General features: G+C 48.2%; 1 protein-coding gene across 8 annotated transcripts in view; it reads left to right on the top strand.

The window, feature by feature from the left end:
* Positions 1-21894, top strand: part of MINK1 (misshapen like kinase 1) — a 2066166-nt gene that overhangs the window by 1382917 nt on the left and 661355 nt on the right. For 5 of the 8 annotated variants that reach the window (XM_069644001.1, XM_069644008.1, XM_069644054.1 and 2 more), the window contains exon 14: positions 2867-2953. The exons of the other annotated variants lie outside the window; for them this stretch is intronic. In XM_069644001.1, coding sequence (XP_069500102.1) covers positions 2867-2953 — 87 coding nt within the window. The remainder of the gene's footprint in view (positions 1-2866; positions 2954-21894) is intronic. 8 annotated transcript variants of the gene reach the window in all.

Genomic DNA, 21894 nt, shown 5'->3' with positions numbered 1-21894 from the left:
GTAATGAATACAGAAAAAATGAAAATCTTGTCAATTGGACCCACAACTAGTAGAAAAGGTTGTGCATTTAAGTGGGCCGTTGGTGGCCAGCCGCTGACCTCAGTCAACTCGATCCGCTACTTGGGAATTCAGTTCAACAACTCAATCTGCGAAGACCAGTGGTTTAAAGATCTAAAACTGAAATTATCAAGATTAGCGCTACAAACGGCCAAGCTTAACAAAAGTTTTGGCAAATTTTCCTTAATACCTTAATACCTGTCCTAACGTTCTACCTACAAAAGGTAGTACCCATCTTAACGTTCGGCGCAGAGGTCGGCTGGAATATTAGCGAGCAAAAATGGAACCAACTAGAGGGTATCTTCTGGAGACGTGTCCTTAATATTCCGGCTTGTGTATCAATTATATTGATACGCCATGAACTATCTCTGAATTCCCTTTTCACTCTTGTGATTTGGAAGTCCATCTCGCTCTTGCGAAAGATGAGAGAGGCTCGTGGGGCGCCAGCCTACAATATATTTACATCTACCGATGAGCCAAAAATGAGTTGCCTGTTAGATCAATGGAGCTTAAGAGTCCAAGAATGGATTGTCGCTGCGGAAATCAATAATCATGACCCATTTTCTCGTCCGCAACATGCCAAAAGAAAATTCGAAGCTTGGGCCTGGATTGTCAATGCAGAAAAACGTACACAGCTTGTTTCATCTAAATGGCTAGGCATTGCTCAAAAAAATTAAACTCCAGGCCACAATATCTGACACGATGTTATTCTCGATTCTACCGCGAACAATTCCTTCGATTCCATCTAAACACCTTGAACTGAAAGGAAATTTTATGGCAAAGGAATAATCCTTCTGTAAACAACAACCTCTGTCACTTCTGCGCTGATTCTGTTGAAACTTTAAAACACTTAATTTTAGATTGTCTGCTAATCTGTGACCTTCGCTCTGTTTATCTGGGCAAATGTGCCCCTCTAAACGGGGATATGGCGGCATGGTGGTACTTGATCTCTTCTGGAAACAACATCAAACATGTTTGCGCTATTGTAAACTACTTGAACGCCCTTCTGAAGCTTCCTCTCTAACTTAAGGGGAATGTATTCTGATGCTTCAGGAGCCTGCATTTATGAATGGCATCCACTGTGCTTGTTGTGAAGGAATGTTGTATTGATGTTTTGAAACAAAAGTTTTTTCTTTATGTTAAAATTGTAGTTTTTTCAATAAAAAAAATACATAAATAAGGATGTATTTCTCACTGTAAAGTGGTCACATTTCAATTATTAAATCTAGTTATTAAAATGTATTTTAGGATTTTTGTAGGCTGTTGTGCGGTGCTATTGATTTTCTACTAAGGGTCCCAGCGAGTGGTACATTGAATGTTATAAGGAAAATAGCAATGAAATGTTTATGGTGGAAAAGGACATTCAAATGAAATGGAGCAAAGTAGATCATATAGTCTGCTGAATCTTCAGTTAGGAGCACCTCGCCTTATAATAGATGGCAATGCATTATGTTTGAAAAGACCACTTGGGGCCATGCATTTAACAAATACCCGCAAAGAGGTGGAGACTTAACAGCTGTGGTGCTCCATACTAGGAGGAATCTCATTGTTCAACCAAGCTCTGTGAGCTCTGGCATTCAACTGTGCTAATTGAAGAGCAATGTCACAACCTCACTGCAAGAAATGTACTAAAATCTGCCAGCAGCAAAGCCATCCGTGCATGTGATCAGATTTGTGCACAAAGTATACTCCCATCTTCAGTGGTTTAAAGCTTCCAGATTCCTTGCTACTGATGGCCTGTTAGGAAAACTGCATGTCTTCAAGGTCCTTTGGGGGCATTGGGTTAATTTCATCAGATGTGAGCGCACCACTGATTTTGCTTTCCAGGGCACATCAGCTGTAGTTCTGAATGTGAGGGCACTTGTCAGGTTTCCTGTTTGTCTATAATGACAGAATTGATCCCTAGACATTATGTGGCCCAAGAACAGAGTGGATCCGATCTGATTTTATTTTCATATACAGGTTAATTCTCCATGCAGAATAAGACTGTCTTGACCACTCCTACATGTGCCTTTTGTAAGCATTTTAAATAAGAACCAGGGCAGAGTCCTATGCCATGGGCAGTCTGTGCAGCTCTTGAATGAGATGTTCTGCAGGTGTCTTCCCCTTACCTTAAGTGGGGGTTAATAAGTAAGAGGAGACCATGATGTGATGAGGACATAATGGTAAGTAACTTGTTTTCTGCCACGAGTTGCAGGCTGTTTGCAAAGCTTCAGCATCCACAGTTAAGTGAAGGTGTATTTCAAATGCTGGATAGAGGCAGCTCTCATGTGCTCCACGGTGTCTGATGGGGCAGTTGCTGATGGACTCTATTCGCTTTTGGTGTAAATAGCTAGAAAGACACTAGCTTGCAGATGGCCGGGAATAAATGATAGATTGGTGATGGGTTAGCATGTGCTTTGTTTTTTAATCTGCACGCATATTATACATTTATTAGCATGTATGATTGCACTTGGTCCCCTACCTCTCTTTGTGCCAATGTTATTCATTCAGTTTTATTGTGGGTGAAGTTCTTGTTCCATTTCGGGAAGCCTTCCATAATGGGACCAAATGGTGCATGTGAAAAACACAGCGCCAGGCCCTAGAACATCTGCTAAACGATCTATGAGGTCGCCTTGCCACTATAATGTACCCTTTTTTTGACCCATGAAAATGAGAGGATTTTGGCTGGGATTTAGTGTTTTGCTCGAACTCCATTCATTTCCCTTTTTTGTGCTTGTTTTCCGAGTGCTCTGTTCTTCGTCCTCCCTGCCTTTACTTCTTCTTGTGTTTCTGTCTCCATCTCTGTTTTTCTCTCTCTTCTCTCCAGGAGTATATAAGGCACAAGTTAGAGGAGGAACAAAGACAGTTAGAGATTCTTCAGCAACAGCTCCTGCAAGAACAGGCCCTGCTTCTGGTAAATGGTGGCTCCTATCTCTCTAGTCATTTTGTTTTCTTTATTACCAGATCATCTCTTCATCTATCAGTCACAAAAGTTAAGTCTTTAACTGCTGAGGGGACGCAAGAAAATGTCCATCTCCTGTGACTGTCTCCATTTTCCAATCCCTACATGTGCATTTGTTCCACAAATCATGTAGAAGACAATACAGGGTTTGGAATATCATTAGTGGGATCAGGTACAATCCTTGTTTGTGTATATGGCTGTCTGAGCCCATTCAACTCACAGAGCATGAATTAAAAGGATTAAATCAGCATTCCGACAAGGAGATAGGGTGGGTGAAATGTCAGGATGAGTTATTTTGTAATTAAAGGTTGTAATTGAGTCCTGGTTACTAGGATCCAAAGTCCATTTCCTTATCATTGCATCAATGGATTACAGTATAAATTATCTTTACTTGTTCTCTGTGGCGTAAAAGCTCCTAACAAATACCGTTGAACCGATCATCTCCATTTCAAGACCCCAAATGATCCGTACTGTCCTCCTACAAAATCTCAAGTTGCACATTCCATTTTGCCCATTCTTCTGCGGTCCTTTTATTCTGAGAGCCCATCTTTTCTTTGACATTTTCTTCCTTGTAGTATACCCATCTCATCATTTTGTCGTCCCATAGTGCTTAAAATATAATTATGGTCTTAATCAATGCGCTACTATAGCCATCTGTTATACTTTTGGAGTGGACTAGTACCCTCCCAATCCCCCATATGCATCCGTATTGGCTCCCAATAATTGTATGTAATCTACATTTTGCATTTCTACTTATAAGTACTTTTGCTGGCTCACCTACTGACAGTTTTATTCAGTGTTTCACACTATATTTGAAGAGGTTCACTGGGTCCATCTGTGACATTTCAACATCAATTGATTCTATCCAATGCATTGTCAACTGTTCAGACAATCCCAAATTCCATTTTATAATGCTGTGTAGTTCCGATCAGTGTCGAACAGAGCGCTATCATGGAATATTGAGACCATTGTACATGTCATCTTGTCCATCTCATTTACTTACTGAATTTCAAGATAGACCTAACTTCAACGAATCGTATGCAACATGTAATGATGGTTTCTCTTTACAGGGTTTACAACGGCTCTATTTACATAAACATGTTTAGATGATATAGCTCTTTATGTTTCGAGAATTAATCCTCCTTCAGGAGTGTTCTCTCGAAGCTTCAAACAGAAACTTGTGGCATAATAGTTGGATGAATAGATTGGTAAACTATGAAAACAAGATGATCTTTACCCAGATATTTAGTTTGTTTCTACTTATTCTCAATGAAGTGGAAAGGTTGCTAAAGCAATTGGAAAACATTTGTATGTATGCAACAGAGCAAGCTCTTTGCAAAGAATGTCTGTGCATACCATTGGAGGGAAATCTTGAGACACTTGATAGTAAAGGCTAAAACGATTGATAAACTCTCAACTTCATCTCACTATTCACAACATGGAGCTCATTTGTTGCCTGACGTACCCTAATTGTTATATGTCAAAGCAATTGTTTATCTTCTGTATTACAAAGGGGGGGGGATCATACGGCAAGGCTTTGCTGCCTGTCACTACATAAATATATATATAAAGTAAAGTGGCATATGCTACGTCCCAAAAACATGGCGCTATGCATATCAATCTAATGAAGGAAATAAGGATAAAAATATTTTAGTAGAAAAAATGTTTATTTTGGGCCATTTTCCATAAAGAAAAACAAACATAAACCTACTGTTAAATAACAAGTTACAATAGCTATAATTTAAGACCATAAAGAGTTCATAAAACCATAGCTTATCTACATGATCATAAAGAACATTAGGAAAGTGACCATCATAATAACAAGGCACAGGTATGTTAATCTCTGCCTTGACAATATAATGGTATACCTCTTATTTAATGCAAACACATCACAAACAACCTTGCGTACATCTACAAATCAGCCAATCCAATATACATCTAACAACAAACAGCATAACCTGATCAAGTGCAAATGCAGGACCTTCGTCCTTCCTTCCATATCTCTCTTGCCAATTCACAGTAGCAAGACCTTTCAACATATAAGAACATGCTGTCCAGACAGGCTTTCACATTTCAGAAGTGGGAGGAACAATACCAAAAGGTTATCACCATAAAGAAACACCACTTAAATCCTACTCGATGGGCACTATGTATGTAATGTCTGTATACAAATAATTACATTTATGGATCTAAAAAATAATATGTATTGCAGGTGAAAAATCATACCATAGCTACATAGTTTATGGACGCAGTGCCACCGTTGGCATTTCATTTTGCGATTGCCATTTGACGTATTTGCACAGTTGTAGTGATGAATCACAATATGCTCATGAGTCATTATTTGAAGCATCCGAGGAATGATCACGATAAGTTCATTTGATAATTGCTAATATGATCTTCTTTTTGGGACAGTCATGGATTACAACCTATCACGAGGATGTGAGACCGATGTCTGCTGCACTCAAAAAGACCTATATGGACTTCTAGAATCACCCCAATGGCATGAAAGTGCCCCCACTGAAGGGTCAACTGTAGGAAGCACAATAGTTCCCTTTGAATTGTGAAATGTTCTGAGGCGAAGCCTACAACTATCAGTATTTTTTTAAACTTTGGTGACTGTCCAGTGTGACACTAGACCGACAATAGTCTGGCCTTGTCATGATGGAGACAACACCATTTCTGCTGGGGGTATGTGGGAGGGTGGGAAGGAACCTGAGGTCAGCAATCTGTCTAAGAATGGGGCCATAGGAAGAGGCCTCTACCCCCATTCCCTTCCCTTGTACCTGTCTGTATTTTTGCAGACCATTGTTAAATACATCCATACTTCTTAGATAGAGGCCCTGGTGGACTATCCTGAGACTATGCAGAACAGATGAAGGGAGCATTCAGGATGCCCAAAGAGGAATTGGTGTCGCTGAGAGAGAAGGAAGAAAGAACGCCACCATGGATGAGAGCCAGGACTACAGCAGGTGTCCGACAGGGCAATAGAGGCTCTGTCCCTGTGCTGGAAGTTTACAGGGCCCGCAGAGATGCCGGAGGAAGATGACAAGACCCCACATAACCGCCAATGTGCCTTGGACCAGCAGGGAAGCAAAAAGACCTCCCTCAAGGAAGAACGGAACAGGGAGCCCCATGGTTTAGGCTTCCCAGGCTTCAGGCCGGACATGGGCCTCCCAAGGCTGCCCATTTTCGAGCACTGAAATATCATGACAATGCCAAAACATGAGAAGAAAACGCCCCCTCCATATGACCAGAAAAAAACCAATAGGATCCTCATTGTTACGCTCAACAATCTACTGGGTGATCTGGAGAGAATGAAACTCGGAACCAGAGTGGTAATGCCATGCTCCCTTGAGCAGGGGAGGCAGAGACTAGGTCAGATATGACATGGAGAGCTGGCAAGTCAAGGCAGACAGAGGAAGTTTTAAACCGGTGACAGGAAACAGGGGGAGTGGGTTATCCAAGTGAGGTCATCAGTGGAGGCGGAGGTGGACCAGGAGGAAGGAGAGGTGGCTAGTGGAGGCGATTATTTGGACATGTGGGGTATTTCCATGGGGGTGGTTCTGCATTGTGAGTGTATGTTGTGCAGCGAGTGAGTAGAATAATAGAGTGGAATGAGTGAATGTGAAGTAATAGTGGAAGAAGTTTCCTTGTACAGCTGAGTGGAAGGAGAAGAGTGGTGGTGGAAGGTGAAGAGTAGTAGTGAGAGGAAGAGTGGAAGTATTGAGAGGAAGAGAGTAGTAGTAGTGGTGGGGAGGACAGGAGTAGCAGAAAGAGAAGGAGACTAATAGCGAAGAGGGTAGGAAGAGCCATAGTGTTGGGAGGAGAGTCGCAATTGTGGGAGCGAAAGAGTAATAGTGATGGGATGAGAAGAGTTATAGTTGTGGGAGGAGGAAAGCTGTAATGGTGGGGGGGAAGAGTAGCAGTTTTGGCAGAGAAGGGTAGCAGGGTTGGGTGAAGATGAGTTGTCTGATAAGAGATGTATCGTCAAAGGGTGGAGTCTAGGGCTCGGAGGAGTGAACCACTGGAGGGACAGAGAGTGATGGGTGGAGTAATGTAAATGTACAGACGTTAAGAGTAGAGAAGGGAAGAATAGGATGCAAGTTACTGCAGGGCCCTTTCCAAACCCCCTTGTAACCATTACATCTGGCTAGAGATGGTACAGATATGAGGTCTCTGAGGGAGTTTAGAGACATTGCTTTAGGGAGACCATTCAGTAGCCTATGAAAGGAATTGGACAGTAGGGATTACCGATACGTAACAACCCAGTGTTGCGGACTTCTGGGCTAGAATTCTGGAATTCCAAAGGGAGATTAGACCGAGAGGAACGATCCTAGGGCTCCCAAATTAAAATAAACACCCTTGGCTCATTTTTGACCCTCAGAACATTTTGTGCCATCTGTGACACAAGCAACTCCAACATGACTCTAGTGCTTTGAGGATAGGGGGTGAAAGCGGCACTGAACACTAGATGCTGAGCGGGACAAGCAAAGCTCACCCGTCAATCTCACTAGTCGAAGGTACACTGCTACTGGCTCTGATTTGCTGAAACGAGAAGGGTTCTGTGATGATCTGTCATGGTCATGAAGTCAGGGGCACAGGCATGCAGGGGTTGCATGCACAGGGGTCAGGGGTGGACACTGTCCTGGCGCCTTTGGAGCCAGGCTCATGAACAAAAGTAAACAAGAACATCCACTTAACACCAACAATCTTTTATAAAGGGCATAGCACTTCAGATGCATTAACCTTGAACATTCCATCCATTAAGCAGCCCCAAGTGTATTCTTGGGTGTGGCTGCTAATGGATTGCCTTCGCACTTGCTCACTCTCTAGGAGTGGCAGGGTCTGGCTGGTAACCCTGCCCTAATGGGCATGCCCACGATCTCAGCTATATAAGCTGCCCCGATCCTCGAGACAGACGCTTTGCGTTATTCTGCACTTGCAAGCAGCGTAACGCTCACCGTCACCTGAGGTCAGACTTGCCTATGAAGATCCTGCTTCCTGGACATCCTGCTTCCTGCCAGCATACTTACCAACTGGGGAAAGCTGTTCTTACCTGTACATCTCTTCGGCGAACCAAGTATTCATCTTTACAGTTTCCAGAACGCTGAAATCTTCATCTTGGCACGGCAGCACGACGTGCTCCATCGTCGACAGCAGTGTCTGCAAGGAAAACAGAAGACAAGATTAGACGTCTAAAAAACTGTCAGTTTAAGGTTGCGCTTCGCCATACTTCGCACTTTTCCTTAAACCATCACTTCTCCAGCATTGGATCTTTCATGGATTCACATGCTTAGATGCTGTCGAACATTGCGGTAGCATCCATCTTCCATCCGGCCGCGTCTCGCATCTCACAGCTGCTTTGAGGCCGCATTTCCATCTAAGGCAAGAAAACAGAAGAGAGACATTATTGCGGGCATAAATAGGAGCAACATATAAAGACATTAAACAGAACGAACAGCATCACAAGAGCTCAAGAAACACTTACCAATAATAAGGAGAAGCATAGTCGCAGCTGGACTGGACTAATCCTTATCAGGGATCAGTGAAGGAACTAGATCCCAACTGACGTGCCCCTGCCAGAAGTAGCAGGACGGAGAGCTTATCTTCCATAATTCACAGGTGAGCTTTATGGGCCGGTGTATGCTCACAGAAACCGTACTTTGGGGTGAAGGGTTCGAGAGATACAGCAATCACAGATTGACGCACTCACCCACTCTTATCTCCACGCAGGAGCAGTATCACCAGGTACCACCGCTCATAGAGGCCTGAGCGGGGTCATTCAAGTTCAGGGAGGGCTGCAACCGTGCCCCAATGCCTCCGCAGAGACTAGGTGAGCATAAAATGATCGTGTGAGGCGGGGTGATGCGGCCCTGCAATCATTCTTTGTGCTGTTTACAGCATTACTGTACTTCCTGCCCTCCATATCTATTAAGCTGCAGCGGATTTCCAGCCCCTACTCAAGCAAATTTATCATCAACCCCTGCAGCGTGTCAAGGGACTGCAGGTGTATAAAGGAGACCAGTCCAACAGCAAAGAGAACTACAGGAGAAGCAGCAGGAAGGCCAGTGTAAGCAGCAAGGAACTTTAATTGGAAACCACGCTGAAACGCTGAGGTCTGCAGAGAGCGGCGGGTCTATGGAAGCGTGGCGGATAGGGAGTGACAGTGCAGGCACAAGAGAAGCTGCTCCAGAGCTAACTATAACCCCCCGCAGAACACTCAGAACCGCGCGACCCAATCACTGCTGTGGAGCGGGTTTCATAACCCAGCAGCCCCCGGAGAAGTAATTTACCAGCCGATCGAACGGCGTAGAGGCGAGTCGCAGCAGCCTGGCCACAGCCTCCACCAGTCGCCCAAGCCAGAATTCATAACGCAGTTCAATCCTGAGCGGAGGCAGTGCAGAGCCTGCTCCAGCCCCACAAGAACGATGTACCCAGCGTGCCCACTTGCACAAGAACACGGCTGACCCGGGCCGGTAGATGCGTATGAATCAGACTCGCCAGGCTCGCCGACCTGAATCGACAACCCAGCTAGCCTTCAGAGCAACGAACCATCGGACACAGTAAGCTCACAACAGGAGAGGCACTCTCTCTCTCCATGTCCCTCTCCCATCCTGCAGGCCACTAAACCAAGCGTACCATACCCCGGTGGGGACAACAACGTTGCAAAGGCCGCAGACGGCAAGAGTCCCGGCCAGGATCTACTCCGAAACCAACCAACTCCTGAAACACGACCCTGAGCCTGCACTCCAATCTACACCCGGCAGCAGATCACGCAGAGGGAAGACTGCTACCAGTGCGGCTCCCCTTGCCGCGAGTTCGTTGAGTGAACCCACCTCAAGATCCCCCTGCGAGGTCTCCATTTGGGGGGAAGCGGGGCCACCCAATCATACAGAGCTACGAGGCTCCCCTTTCCGTGACACAACTAACTGCCCTCACCGTGGCAGAGCCCATGAGACAGCTTCAGGTGGTGGAAAACGTGCAGACAACCAACACGAGGACAGAGAACTGAGCAGTCCAGCAATCCACAGTCACAACGTCGCCTGCCTGCATAAAGGACGGCGAGACCAGAAGCTTTACCACAGCAAACGACCCAGGACAGTGAGCACTGCTGCTTTGCCGCCTGAGACGCAACAGAAGATAGACCCTCAACCAGACAGATACAAACTCACAACACTGGGCGACACCCGAGGCTAGCGCAGCATAAATTAAACGGAAAGACCTAGGCTTTATCGATCGATCGATCAAAGTTATACCTAAACATACTGCAGTAACGACAGACCAACCCTAGCACCGCAAGATCCCTAGGTGGCTCCCAACCGACAGCCAACCCATCCATACAAATCAAAGAAGACAAAAGTACAGTGCAACAAGCAAAACACCATGGCAAAGGGTGGCCACCTTGCACAGTAACACTCATACAATGGACATGAGAACGACCAGTAAGCAAACACCGAAGTGAGAATCTTCCCAGTAAGGGTGACAAGCACCCCACGACTAGTACCCAGTGGGTAATCGGGGAAAGGCTTTCAGCCTGACAAATGAAAATCTGCACTCTCTACGCCCCACACGGTCAGGATAACGCAGATTGGACAAAGTCCCAGCTGTTGCAGAGTAAGTTAAACTCAAGCAGCCGGCACCAACAAAAGTGGTTCGTCCCCCTTCGGCAAAGCTCTCCAGGAGACCAGCAACAAATAAACAATCTAACTACACGAAGCAAAGAAGACCAAAATCATAGCTACCACTACATCACAGGGACACAGTGAGCCACTTCAAACGGCTCCATAAACAAGAGGTGCTTGCCAAATATTAGCTAGCAAGCACCCAAACGGGAAGAATACCATAGGTTGAGCGTGATCCTGACCCGTCACCACCTGGAAACCCCCGTCGAAATCACTAGCCAGCACTGACTTGCATCAATAAGCCTACACTCCCAACCCTGTCGTTAGACCTCCTGATATGCCGACCTCAACCCTCTCAACGACAGTGATTGAGCATGGGAAAATCAGACAAGTCACAAAGGAAGCTAAACTTTGAAGCTGGAACCATCGCCAAGACTCCCATGGCGAAACCACAACCAGAGCCCCCTGGAACAATGATGGACCAGTAGGGAGAAGTGACCCAGACCTCTGGCATTGACATTCGAGGAATCCTGATAGAACTCGAAGCAGGCATCGGGGACCTGGACTCTAAACCCAACTCAATCTCCTCGAAAGTAGATCTGCTACAACACAGGCTAGATAAACACGGTGGCAGACTGACACCGCTGAACAGAGGGTGTCTGACCTAGAAGATGGGAGCACTGCATTAACGGCCAAGTAAAAGCTGTAACAGCCAAGAACAAAGATCTAGAAAGTAGCACCTGCCGCAATAACATCCGGCTGGTCAGAGTAAGAGTACCCAGACACCACCAAGAATGGAAGAATTTGTCGAAGCTGTGTGCAAGGAGTTGTTTGGAGAACCCGCACTGTCTCACCTCTTCGTGGTCGAAAGAGTCCATCGGGTCCCAACCAGTCACCCAATTCTGGGAGCAGTCCCGCCCCCCATCATCGCACGAATGCTTAACTCCAGAGACTGCAACACAATCTTTGCGACTTGACCGAGAAAAATGAGAGCTGCATTATGATGGAGACCGGATCCACATCTTTCCAGACTTAATCAGCGATCCAAGCATTGCACAGATCTTTCGCAGGAGTGAAAAGACACCTGAGCAATAACCAAATACAATATGCCATGCTATTTCCTGCAAAACTCTGTCTTCAGAATGCTGGGAAGGTATTAATTCTTCAACTCACCTGAAGAGGTGAGCCATTTCCTAGAAGAGATTGGTTGCCGACCCCCTAACAACAATCCAAGGCCAGCAAGGGAAGTCGGAGACAGAAGAAATCCACGCTAGGACCACACGGTAAGTGACGCCCTAAGCGACAACCTACACACCCTGCACCATAAGACTGATAAAGTACACTTGTACGAGGGAAAGTGAAATTACATAATTCACCTTCTTTATGTTCATGATATCATAGTCATCTGAATGACCGACTTAGACGCAACTAGATACTACTTCGGAGGGGACAACTGACGGGCGGTTTGGGGGTTGCCTGTGTGGGGAGGGAAGGGCTGAAAACTTAACTGCAAGCTAACTCGAGTAAGGCACACCAAGTTGGGGTAGGGTGCCGCATGAGAGAGTGCGCTAAGCGTGGGCCTGCCCCCTGCCAACCAACTCCACCAATAGTTTAAAGTAAACAGAAGAATCAAGCAGACACTACTAGACCTGTAGCTATGGAAGAAAAGTATGTCCAACACAAACATAATGCAAAATAGGGACATTAAAATTAGCAACTTGGAACATCAGAGGGGGGGAATAACCCAACCAAAACCCGGAAAATATTTCAATACCTTGCAAGACAGAGTCGATGTTGCCTTAATACAAGAGACCCACCTCCTCCCTTCTGAAAGGCGCTGTGCCTCCAACTGGGGTTGCCACAGATACTATTCCTCCCTCTGATCATACGCTAGGGGGGGTGGCCATGCTGATAAATAAGAAAATTAAATTTCGACTACTGTTAGTGGCTCGAGACAAAGCGGGCAGAGTGTTGCTAGTACCCCAAGTTATAGAGGGAAGCGTGGTCATCCTAGTAAACACATATGGTCCGTACACCGATGGCACAAACACTTTTTTGATTGGGTGATGACACACTTAGCTGAGTTTGGCATAGCCACGATCATATGGGGCAGGTACCTGAACACCATACTTGGCCCCGAATGGGACAAGTCACGCATGTTCACCAACACCCCCACCAAAGCAAGTCTCCAGGTACAAGAAATCTGCAGAGCCCATAGCCTAATGGACGTGTGACGACTCAGCCACATAAACACACGAGAATTCACCTTCCACTCATGGGCCCATGGAACCAGCCCACAATTAGATTATCTACTAGTGTCCAGGGTGGGGAGTTACCACTGGGGAGAAAGTCAGATACTTCAGAGAATGCTCTTTGATCACTCCCTAGTTATATTAGAGTGCATTCCCACAGGTGGCAAAAATGGGGCTTATAGCTGAAGATTTAAATCAGGAGCGCTCCAAGACTCTGTATTCGCCCAGGAACTGTTAACCGAGGTTAGTCCTTTTTGGTAACTAATCAGGAGTCCGTATCATTGAGTGGGACCCTTATGGGAAACGTTAAAATGTTATACACGAGGGATATGTATGGCCAAAGAAAATGGGATCCTAAAAACTATTAGAAGAGAACTCGCAGAGAACGAAAAACAGCTCAAGGAGCTAGAGAAGGCTTACACTGAACATAAAAAAAAACAGACCCTTACCCTACTCCAGGAAGAACTAAACAAATTCAGACCGCGAGGTCCGACTCTTGGCACAAGGGCATCAAATTCAGCAGTATGGCGAGGGCCAGAAGCCAGGAGCTCTCCTGGCAAGGCTGTTAACGGCTGACAGGCGACCCCCGCCAGTGGACTGTGTCAGAGACCCTTAGAGTAAATTTGTTCACTCAGAGAGGGAAATAATGGAAGCATTCCGCAACTTCTTCAAAGATCACCATAGCTCCAAGTCCCAGAACGCCCCCATAGCCATACAAGAGTACCTTGAGGAAACAGAACTATATTGGGTGGCAGGAGAGATGAGAGTCCCTAAACAAACCAATCTCTACTGAAGAAATACTGGCAGCAATAAAAGAACTGCCAGGGTCCAAGTCACCTTGGCCCTGATGGATTGACGGGAGAATTTTAGAAAGCATTTGCTCTGACTCTTGCACCGATTTTTCTATCGATATATGAAGAGGCGCTGAAACCATCCACCTAGGCAATAGCAGCCCTTTTGGATGCGGAAAAAGCCTTTAACTCTGTTGAATGGCCATATCTCTTCACAGTGTTACGGAAACTAGGCCTTGGAGAATATTTCTTGAAACTGATTTCACTCCTCTACAAGAACCCCCTAGCAAGTATAATACTAGGGCAGATGAGATTGACTCAAATAGAATTAAAATGGGGGACTAGACACAGCTGCCATCTGTCTGCCCTCGCGATGGAGCCATTAGCGGCGAACCTCAGAGATAGACAAAAGGAAAGGGGTCTCACCCTGGGATCCCATAAGGTGATTCTCTCATTGTATGCGGACGATGCGGCCCTCTTCATAAGTGACCCAGAGACAAATCTCAACCCAGCGATGAGGGAGGTGCTGAAGTTTGGGACTTTTTCAGGGTTAATAGTCAACCACACTAAATTGGTGCTATTCCCACTGACACCTGAAACAGTAGAATTTAGAGACGACTTTGAGTTCAGGTGGTAGTCCACAGGCGTCTGCTACCTGGGGATGATGTTGGCCAGAAATTGCGAAGAACTTTTCAGAGACAACTATGGTAAGGTAATAGAGATATTGCATGACAAACTATCAAGATGGAAACACCTACCACTCACAATGTGGGGCCGGGTCTCGATAGTAAGATGGTCATACTAACCAAACTTTTATATCTGTTCACCAACATCCCGCTACTATTATCAGGGAGCTTCTTTAAACGCCTATGCGGCCTGATGCTTGAGTTAATATGGGCCGACAAACCTGCAAGAGTAGCTTACACAATACACTTACGTCCCGTCCACTTTCCTCCATACCGTATGGGTGTCATTTCCAAGGGACGGGAGACAGAACCTTTTTCACCAGAAAAAAAAACCTTCTTACCCTTTAAATTTAGAGGCGCGTGGGGGTGCGGCCCAGGGAGCATGCGCTGCCCTGACCCCGCCCTCTGGCGCCACACCCCAATCCCCTTTTCTGCGTCGACGGGAACGGGCCGAATTCACCAGCGCTCCTGGGTTTGGCTTCGGCATGTAATTCCACGCACAGATATTTCTTCTCTTTGTCTTCTTTTTTGTCTTTTTGTCATTCAGGAACTCGGTCCTCAGGAGTCACGCTCCTCCCCGGCGCATGTCGACTTCTACAGGGTTCAGCAGGTGTCCATCCTGCAACGGGCTATTCCCAACTTCAGACACCCACGCCCTCTGCCTACGCTGCCTTGGCCCAGAACACGGTTGGCAAACTTGTTCAGCGTGTGGCTCGCTGTCCTCGAGAGTGCTGAAGAACAGACTAGCCAGATGGAGGGAGCTCTTCCAGAAGTCGCCTCCAGAGGAGCTCAAGAACTTTGTGAAACATCAAACCAGGCCCAAGGTAGGGCCGATATTCTTCATCGCACTCCGCAAGGGAGAGTCCATCCTAGGGACACTCCTGTGCGGGAGGGACCGGTTAGGTCCTTCTACCAGCACTTGCACCGAGGCGGTTACAGCTACCGGCCTCCGGGCCGAGATATCCTCGGATCCTCCCGGTGACAGTGTTGAGGGACTGGAAGGTTCTTTTACCGGGTCTTCTCCCGAGGGGCTCCGCCCTTGTACCGGCACCATGGCTGAGGGGCTGTGCCCTGATACCGGCAATACGTCTGGGGGGACGCCTAAATGCATCCCTACCGACCCCCGGGTCGAGGGTGCCACACCTACTGGGCCTAGGCCCGAGGAGCAGGGTAGGCCTTGTGATCCACACGAAAGTCTTGGACGAGGCCGGGCCCAGCGGGCTGAGCAACACGTCGCAGGCACGTGGCAGACAGCTCGACAAAATGGCCGCTGTGCCAGTCAGGCACCTGTCTGACGCCATTTCAGGAATTCGGCAAAGAACGAGTGTCAAGGTGGGACTGGCCTCAACCAGGTACGTGGCCTACAGTCTACCCCTCTTTTGCGCAGGGCAGCTTTCCTTTGCGTCCATAGCAACAGGGTATGCAGCGGCTCCAGCAGCTCCCCATTACCCCGTCAGTGCCCCCTGCAACCTCCTCGGCCAGTGAACAGGTTCTCTTCGAGAAGTTCCTCGGCCTTATGAAGTCACCTCGGATGGGGGTTATCATCAAAGACGCCATCAGGGAAGTCCTTCCTGCAATGGTAGCGGCAGCACAGATGCCTTTGCCGGCGCCCCAGGGCATGACACAGCTGCCTCCTCAGGTGGCTCCGTACCAGCCTCCGCCAGCTCCTCAGCCTCTGGTCACGGTCCCTATACCCCAGCCCCCGGCGCCAAATACGCCTCCTCCACAGGATCCCCCAGATCCACAGGATACAGATGAGGAGGATCCGGACACGCCATCCTCAGCCAGGGCCTTCAACAAACGTCTTGCTGGGCTGGCAGAGTATATGGGCCTGCTCCAACCTGAGGTCAAGCAGCCGGCAGAGGGGGTCCTGGCTGAAGTCCTCAAGCGATGCCCCTCTGCCAAAACAGGGATTCCAATGCAAACCGATGTAGTCTCCCTGGTCAAGAAGAGTTGGCTGAAGCCCCACTCGGCCCAGCCGGTCAGTCGACACCTGGACGCCAAGTACAGGCAGATTGAGGGGGATACACTCTTGCTCTCGGCTCATCCTCAGCCACACTCCTCTGTGATCGCTGCGGCGTCACTGTACTCCAAGCCTCAGTCGTCCTCAGCCTTCTCCTCTGCAGCGCTGCTAGGCAAGGAGTAGAAAATCTTGGAGACGTACGGCAAGAAACTCTATTTCAAAGCATCCTTGCATCTTTGTCAGGCCAACGCAGATGCCATACTGACTGCCGGCAACCAAAGATTATGGCGGAAAATTGCAGACTTCCTCCCGGAACACCCCATCCAGGGTTAATCACGATTTAAGGCAGGGCTAGCCGAGGATAAGTTGGTGGCGCATGATCTCATGGAATCCACCGTGGCCCATATTGATACCTCTGGCCGTGCCATCTGCATTGCCTCGGACATGAGAAGGACAGCCTGGCTCCGGGCAACAAAATTCAACCCGGACGTCCAGGAATGCATATTAGATCTACCGTTCGAGGGGCAGGGCCTGTTCCACTCCTCCATGGACGAAGAGCTGGACAAAAAGAAAAATGGCTCACAAATGGCCAAGTCTTTATCCATCCTTACAAAGCCCAAATCGTACACCCAATCTCGGCAGCGCTCTGAGAGGGGTCATATGTATGGAGGATTCCGAGGCATCCAGGAATGTAGATCCAGGCAGCCGGATCGCTCGCCGCCTCAGAACCGGCACAAACAACAAAAACGGGGGGGTGGGGTGGGAGTAAGGGCTTTTTCCATTTCCCCTCCTCGGCGACAGCCTCTGAGGGAAAGAAGGCATGACAAGCCCCTTCGGGTCACCATGTCTCCGGTGGGGGGCAGGCTTGCTCTCCATGCACATTTCTGGTGCCAGAATTCTGCTGACCCCTGGATCCTCTGTAGTATCCACGGGGGTACTGCCTCCCTATCCCAGCCTCTCTTCCCTCCTCCCGTCCACTCGCACAGCTTGGGACAGCAACTCTTTTGGTGGAGATCCGATCGCTCGTAGAGAGCCAGGCAGTGGAGGAAGTGAGTCCCAGCCTCCCAGTGAGGCTTTGGCTTTTACTCCAGATTTCCGCCATTCAAAAGAAGAACCAGGCAGGCCTGAGAGTTGTGCTGGAACTTTCCACCCTCAACTTCTCCTTAACCCTGCAAAAAATTCAAGATGGTCGTGCCAGCTTTTATAGTGGAGACATTGGACAAGGGAGACTGGATGTGCTCCCTGGACATGAAGGACGCATACTTGCACATCCCTAATTGGCAACCCCATGGTTCTTTCCTTCGGTTCAGGATCATGGACTACCATTTTCAGTACAAGGTCCTTCCGTTTCGCCTCATCTCGGCCCCCAAAGTCTTCACCAGGCTCATGAATGCAGTGGCGGCCCTACTCAGAGCGCAGGGCCTCCACATTTATCCATACCTCAACAACTGGCTTGTCAGGGCTACATCTCCAGAAGCGGTTCCCATGCCCTTATGAACACGCTGCACGATCTGGGCTTTTCGCTCAACCTCACGAAGTCGCAGCTGAAACCCACGCAGATTGACATTTTTGGGCCTCATCTGGGACACATGCTCCCAGAAGGTATTTCCTTCGGAGGACAAAATCTCAAGAGGGCAACCACCCACTTCCTCAGCAGAGAAGTGACCTCGGCATTTGGGTACCAACATCTCCTGAGTCTAATGGCAGCGGTCCTATTAGCCGTCCGACACACAAGACTGAGGATGAGGAGGATTCAGCTGCCTCATGGAACCCGGAGCGGGGCTCTCAATCTGAGATGATCAACGTTCCTCCATCTCTCCACCCAGACCTAACTTGGTGGTCCAGAGACAGATGGGCAAGCGCTTCCGACCGCCCACTCTGCAGGCCACCGTCACCACGGATTCCTAGCTCGAAGGCTGGGGAGCCACTCTGAAACGATCTCTCGGTTCACGGCACCTGGGCTCGACAGGAGCAGGTGCTCGGTGCCTTCCTACCACTTCTCAAGGGCAAGGTCGTCCTCATCCAGACAGAAAACTCGACCAGCATGTACTACATCAAGCACGGAGGCACCAAATCCCCTCCTCGGTGTAGACTGCCAGTCAGCATGTGGGAGTGGGCCCTGGAAAACGTTGTTTTCCTCACGGCAGTCCACCTCCCGGGGGAACACAACCTGGAAGCGGACTGGCTCAGCAGGCTGGGAGTGGCAGCTAAACTACCTCGTTATTCAGGAGATCTTCTACAGGTGAGGCCCCAGATCTCTGGGTGACACATTTCTCCTGCAGTGGACGACATGAAATCCTCCGCCTTTACGCCCAGGCCCATGATTCACAGGGTAATTTGAAAAATCCTCATCATTCTAATAGCTCCATGGTGGCCGGCCATGCCATGGTTTTCGGAGCTGCTCAGTCTCTCAGAAGTGCCCCCGATTCACTTGCCAACAGACCCAGCACATCTTCTGCACAGCAGGGCGGCAGAGTCATCCACCCTGTGCCACAGAAACTAGCCCTTACAGCCTGGTACCTGAAGAGGTACTGCTTCGGCACCTCAGCCTCTCACAGGCCAATCTGGAGATCATACATGGTGCCAGAAGCAAGGCTACCAGGGCCCAGTATAAAGGCAAATGGACCAGATTCTGCCACTGAGCAGACTCCAACGGAATCGACCCCCTGGCCTGCACCTTGGATGATGTGCTCTCCTTCTTGGCGCACCTCGCCATCTCAGGGGTGCCGGTATACACCTGCTGCACATACCTCGCAGCCATTGGGGCTTACAGTAACTCGGAGGAAGGCATCTTCTCCTCCTCCAATCCTATCGTCAAGAAACATCTGCCGGGACTGTCAAAGGCTCTACCCGCTCATCAAGAGACCGCACCCGGTGTGGGACCTCAGCATAGTCTTGGCCACCCTGGCGCACAAACCGTTCGAGCCAATAGCATCTGTGGACATCAGGCTGGTCACCATCAAGACGCCCTTACTAGTCGGCCTCACCTCGGCTCGTAGAGTCTGCGGAATCCAGGCGCTGGTCGCCTCGGAACCATATACTACCTTTCACAAGCACAAAGTAGTCCTGCGGACTCACCCAGCATTTCTGCCCAAGGTTCCGTCTGCTTTCCACTTGAACGAGGAAATAGTCTTTCCTACGTTTTTTCCCGATCCCAAGGACGAAGCACAGAGTGTACTGCACTGCCTGGATGTCAAGCATGCCCTGAAATTCTACTTGGACAGCACCAAGGGCTTCCGCAAATCGGACGCCCTGTTTGTCACTTTCTGAGGCTCGAGACCAGGCTATCAGGCCTCAAAGGCTTCAATGGCCCACTGGATGGTCGCTGCCGTCAAAGAAGCGTATGAGGGACAGAACAAGCTGCTTCCAGCCAACATGCATGCCCACGCAGTCAGGGCTAAGGCAACGGCTATTGCGTTCCAGCGCCATATCCCTTGCCAAGTCATAAGCAGGGCGGCCACCTGGGCCTCTCCCTCGGCTTTCTGCAAGCATTACTGTTTGGATGCCGGCTCTAGATCTGATGCGGTTTTCGCACAGGCGGTTCTCGGGAACCAATTTGCTTAAGGAGGATCTCCTCTCCACCCTGGGGCTACAATCTGTTGTAATCGCCCATACAGTATTTAGTAATTATAAGTTACTCACCGTAGTGACTAACGTACTCTTAGTCCATAGTCCCCTTTCCTCCATATGTCCCACCTACCTCCCCCCTAATAATACTGGTGTCATTAGGCAATGTTAAATCTATTGTCGATGTGGACTGAGGTGTAGCTCCGGAGGGCGGAGTCAGGACTGCGCATCCTCCCTTGGCCGCACCCCTGCGCGCCTCTAAATTTAAAGGGGAAGAAGGTTGATTTTTACTGGTGAAAAGCATTCCGTCTCCCGTCCCTTGGAAGGGATGCCCATACAGTATGGGGGGGAAGAGGACTATGGACTAAGAGTACTTTAGTCACTATGGTGAGTAACTAATAATTTCTAGTTCAACCAATTTCAAAAGAAGGATTAGCACTACCTGATCTAGAGCAGTATTACTGGGCTGCACAGGCACAATTTCTAGGTCACTGGTACGCCACCCGATCCGTTTGCACCTTCAGATCGAGCGAGCTCTGTTAACCCCCAATCTCCTACGGGCAGCAATCGTAGGAGAACTCCAGGTACTGCCAGTGTTACTTAAGAAATATGGAAAAGAATTGCAAGAAAAAGAAATGTCACGGTTAGATTCTCACCCCTCCCCCGTGCAAGATTCATCCCAGGGATACCACTCATGACGGCGAGAATATACCTACAGTGGACAAACTGCAAATGGACACACTGAATGATTTGTTTGTAGAAGGTAACTTTCTAACGATCCAACAGGCACAGGAACGGGGTGCTGACTCAGCCCTAGACGTATTCATATACTTCCAGCTCCGACACGCACTTAATCATTATTTCCTTCATCCCTAACACAACCACCCACTTCGCAACTCCTACAAGAGGTTTTCCAAACACAAGGGGAGGGCAGGCTGGTTTCCAGCATCTACAAACATCTACTGACCACCACCACAAGCCAGACGACAACTCCAAAGGAGAGGTGGGAAAAGGCACTAGAAGACAAGATACCGAAGGGTGACTGGGCATAGCTTCTGTGGCAGACACAAAAGGTCTCCCTAAACTCAAGATACAAGCTAATCCATTACAAATTTGTTCGAGTGTATCATACACCAGCCAGGCTGCACAAACAACGCCCATCCATAGCAGCAACTTGTGAGAGGTGCAACAGCTCCCCTGCAGGTTTCTTACACTTGGCTTGGGAGTGCCCGGTAATAAACCAATTCTGGACAGAAATACTAGACAAGACCTCAACGATAATAGAGGAACAACTAGAACAAAGCCCCAAAGTAGCAATGCTGGGACACACCAATGACTTGCAACCCTTGGTGAGAAGACTAGCTGGACAGCTGCTAGTGCTGACACTTAGGCGAATTAATATGAACTGGGGGAAAGGTCGCCCACCCACACTACAACAATGGCTGCAAGATGTGGCATTCTGCCGCGACAGAGTTAAATTTTGTCAGAACTCTACCCTTACATGCAAGACCCCCAGACATATGGTGACCATACATTAATCATCTCTTAACATCAGCGGTCTAAAGCTTGTTGATATGCCCGGTTTTTCTTTCAAATTTAGTATTAGAACTTTTCGACTAATGTACACAAAATGTAATGTGATTGCTTGTTTGGCAAACAAACTTTCTTTCCAAACGGCGGAGGTGTGAGGGGGAGGGGACACCACTCTACGCATTGTTGTGATTTGTTTTTGTTACTGTCGGAAAACCAAAATAAAGGTTTAAAAAAAACAAAAAATAAAATAAATTGTAGCTCCCTCTTAGGCATAGCGGGTAAAGAGTGCTTAAGGCAGTTGCAGAACATTCAGAATGAAGCCGTTCGCATAGTCTGCAATATCCCTAAAATAGAACCAGTATCTAAGGCTCGGAAAGAGCTTCACTGGGTCCCATTGGCAACTCTCGCCCACTGCATTGCCACTTTCTGCTCACATTTCCAGTGCTACGCTGACGACACTCAACTCATTTTCAGGCTGC

Source organism: Ambystoma mexicanum, chromosome 1p (assembly GCF_040938575.1).
Source record: "Ambystoma mexicanum isolate Mex_15411 chromosome 1p, UKY_AmexF1_1, whole genome shotgun sequence".
NCBI lineage: Eukaryota > Metazoa > Chordata > Amphibia > Caudata > Ambystomatidae > Ambystoma > Ambystoma mexicanum.
Note: the sequence above shows the minus strand (reverse complement) of the source record. Positions and strands in the feature narration are given on the sequence as shown.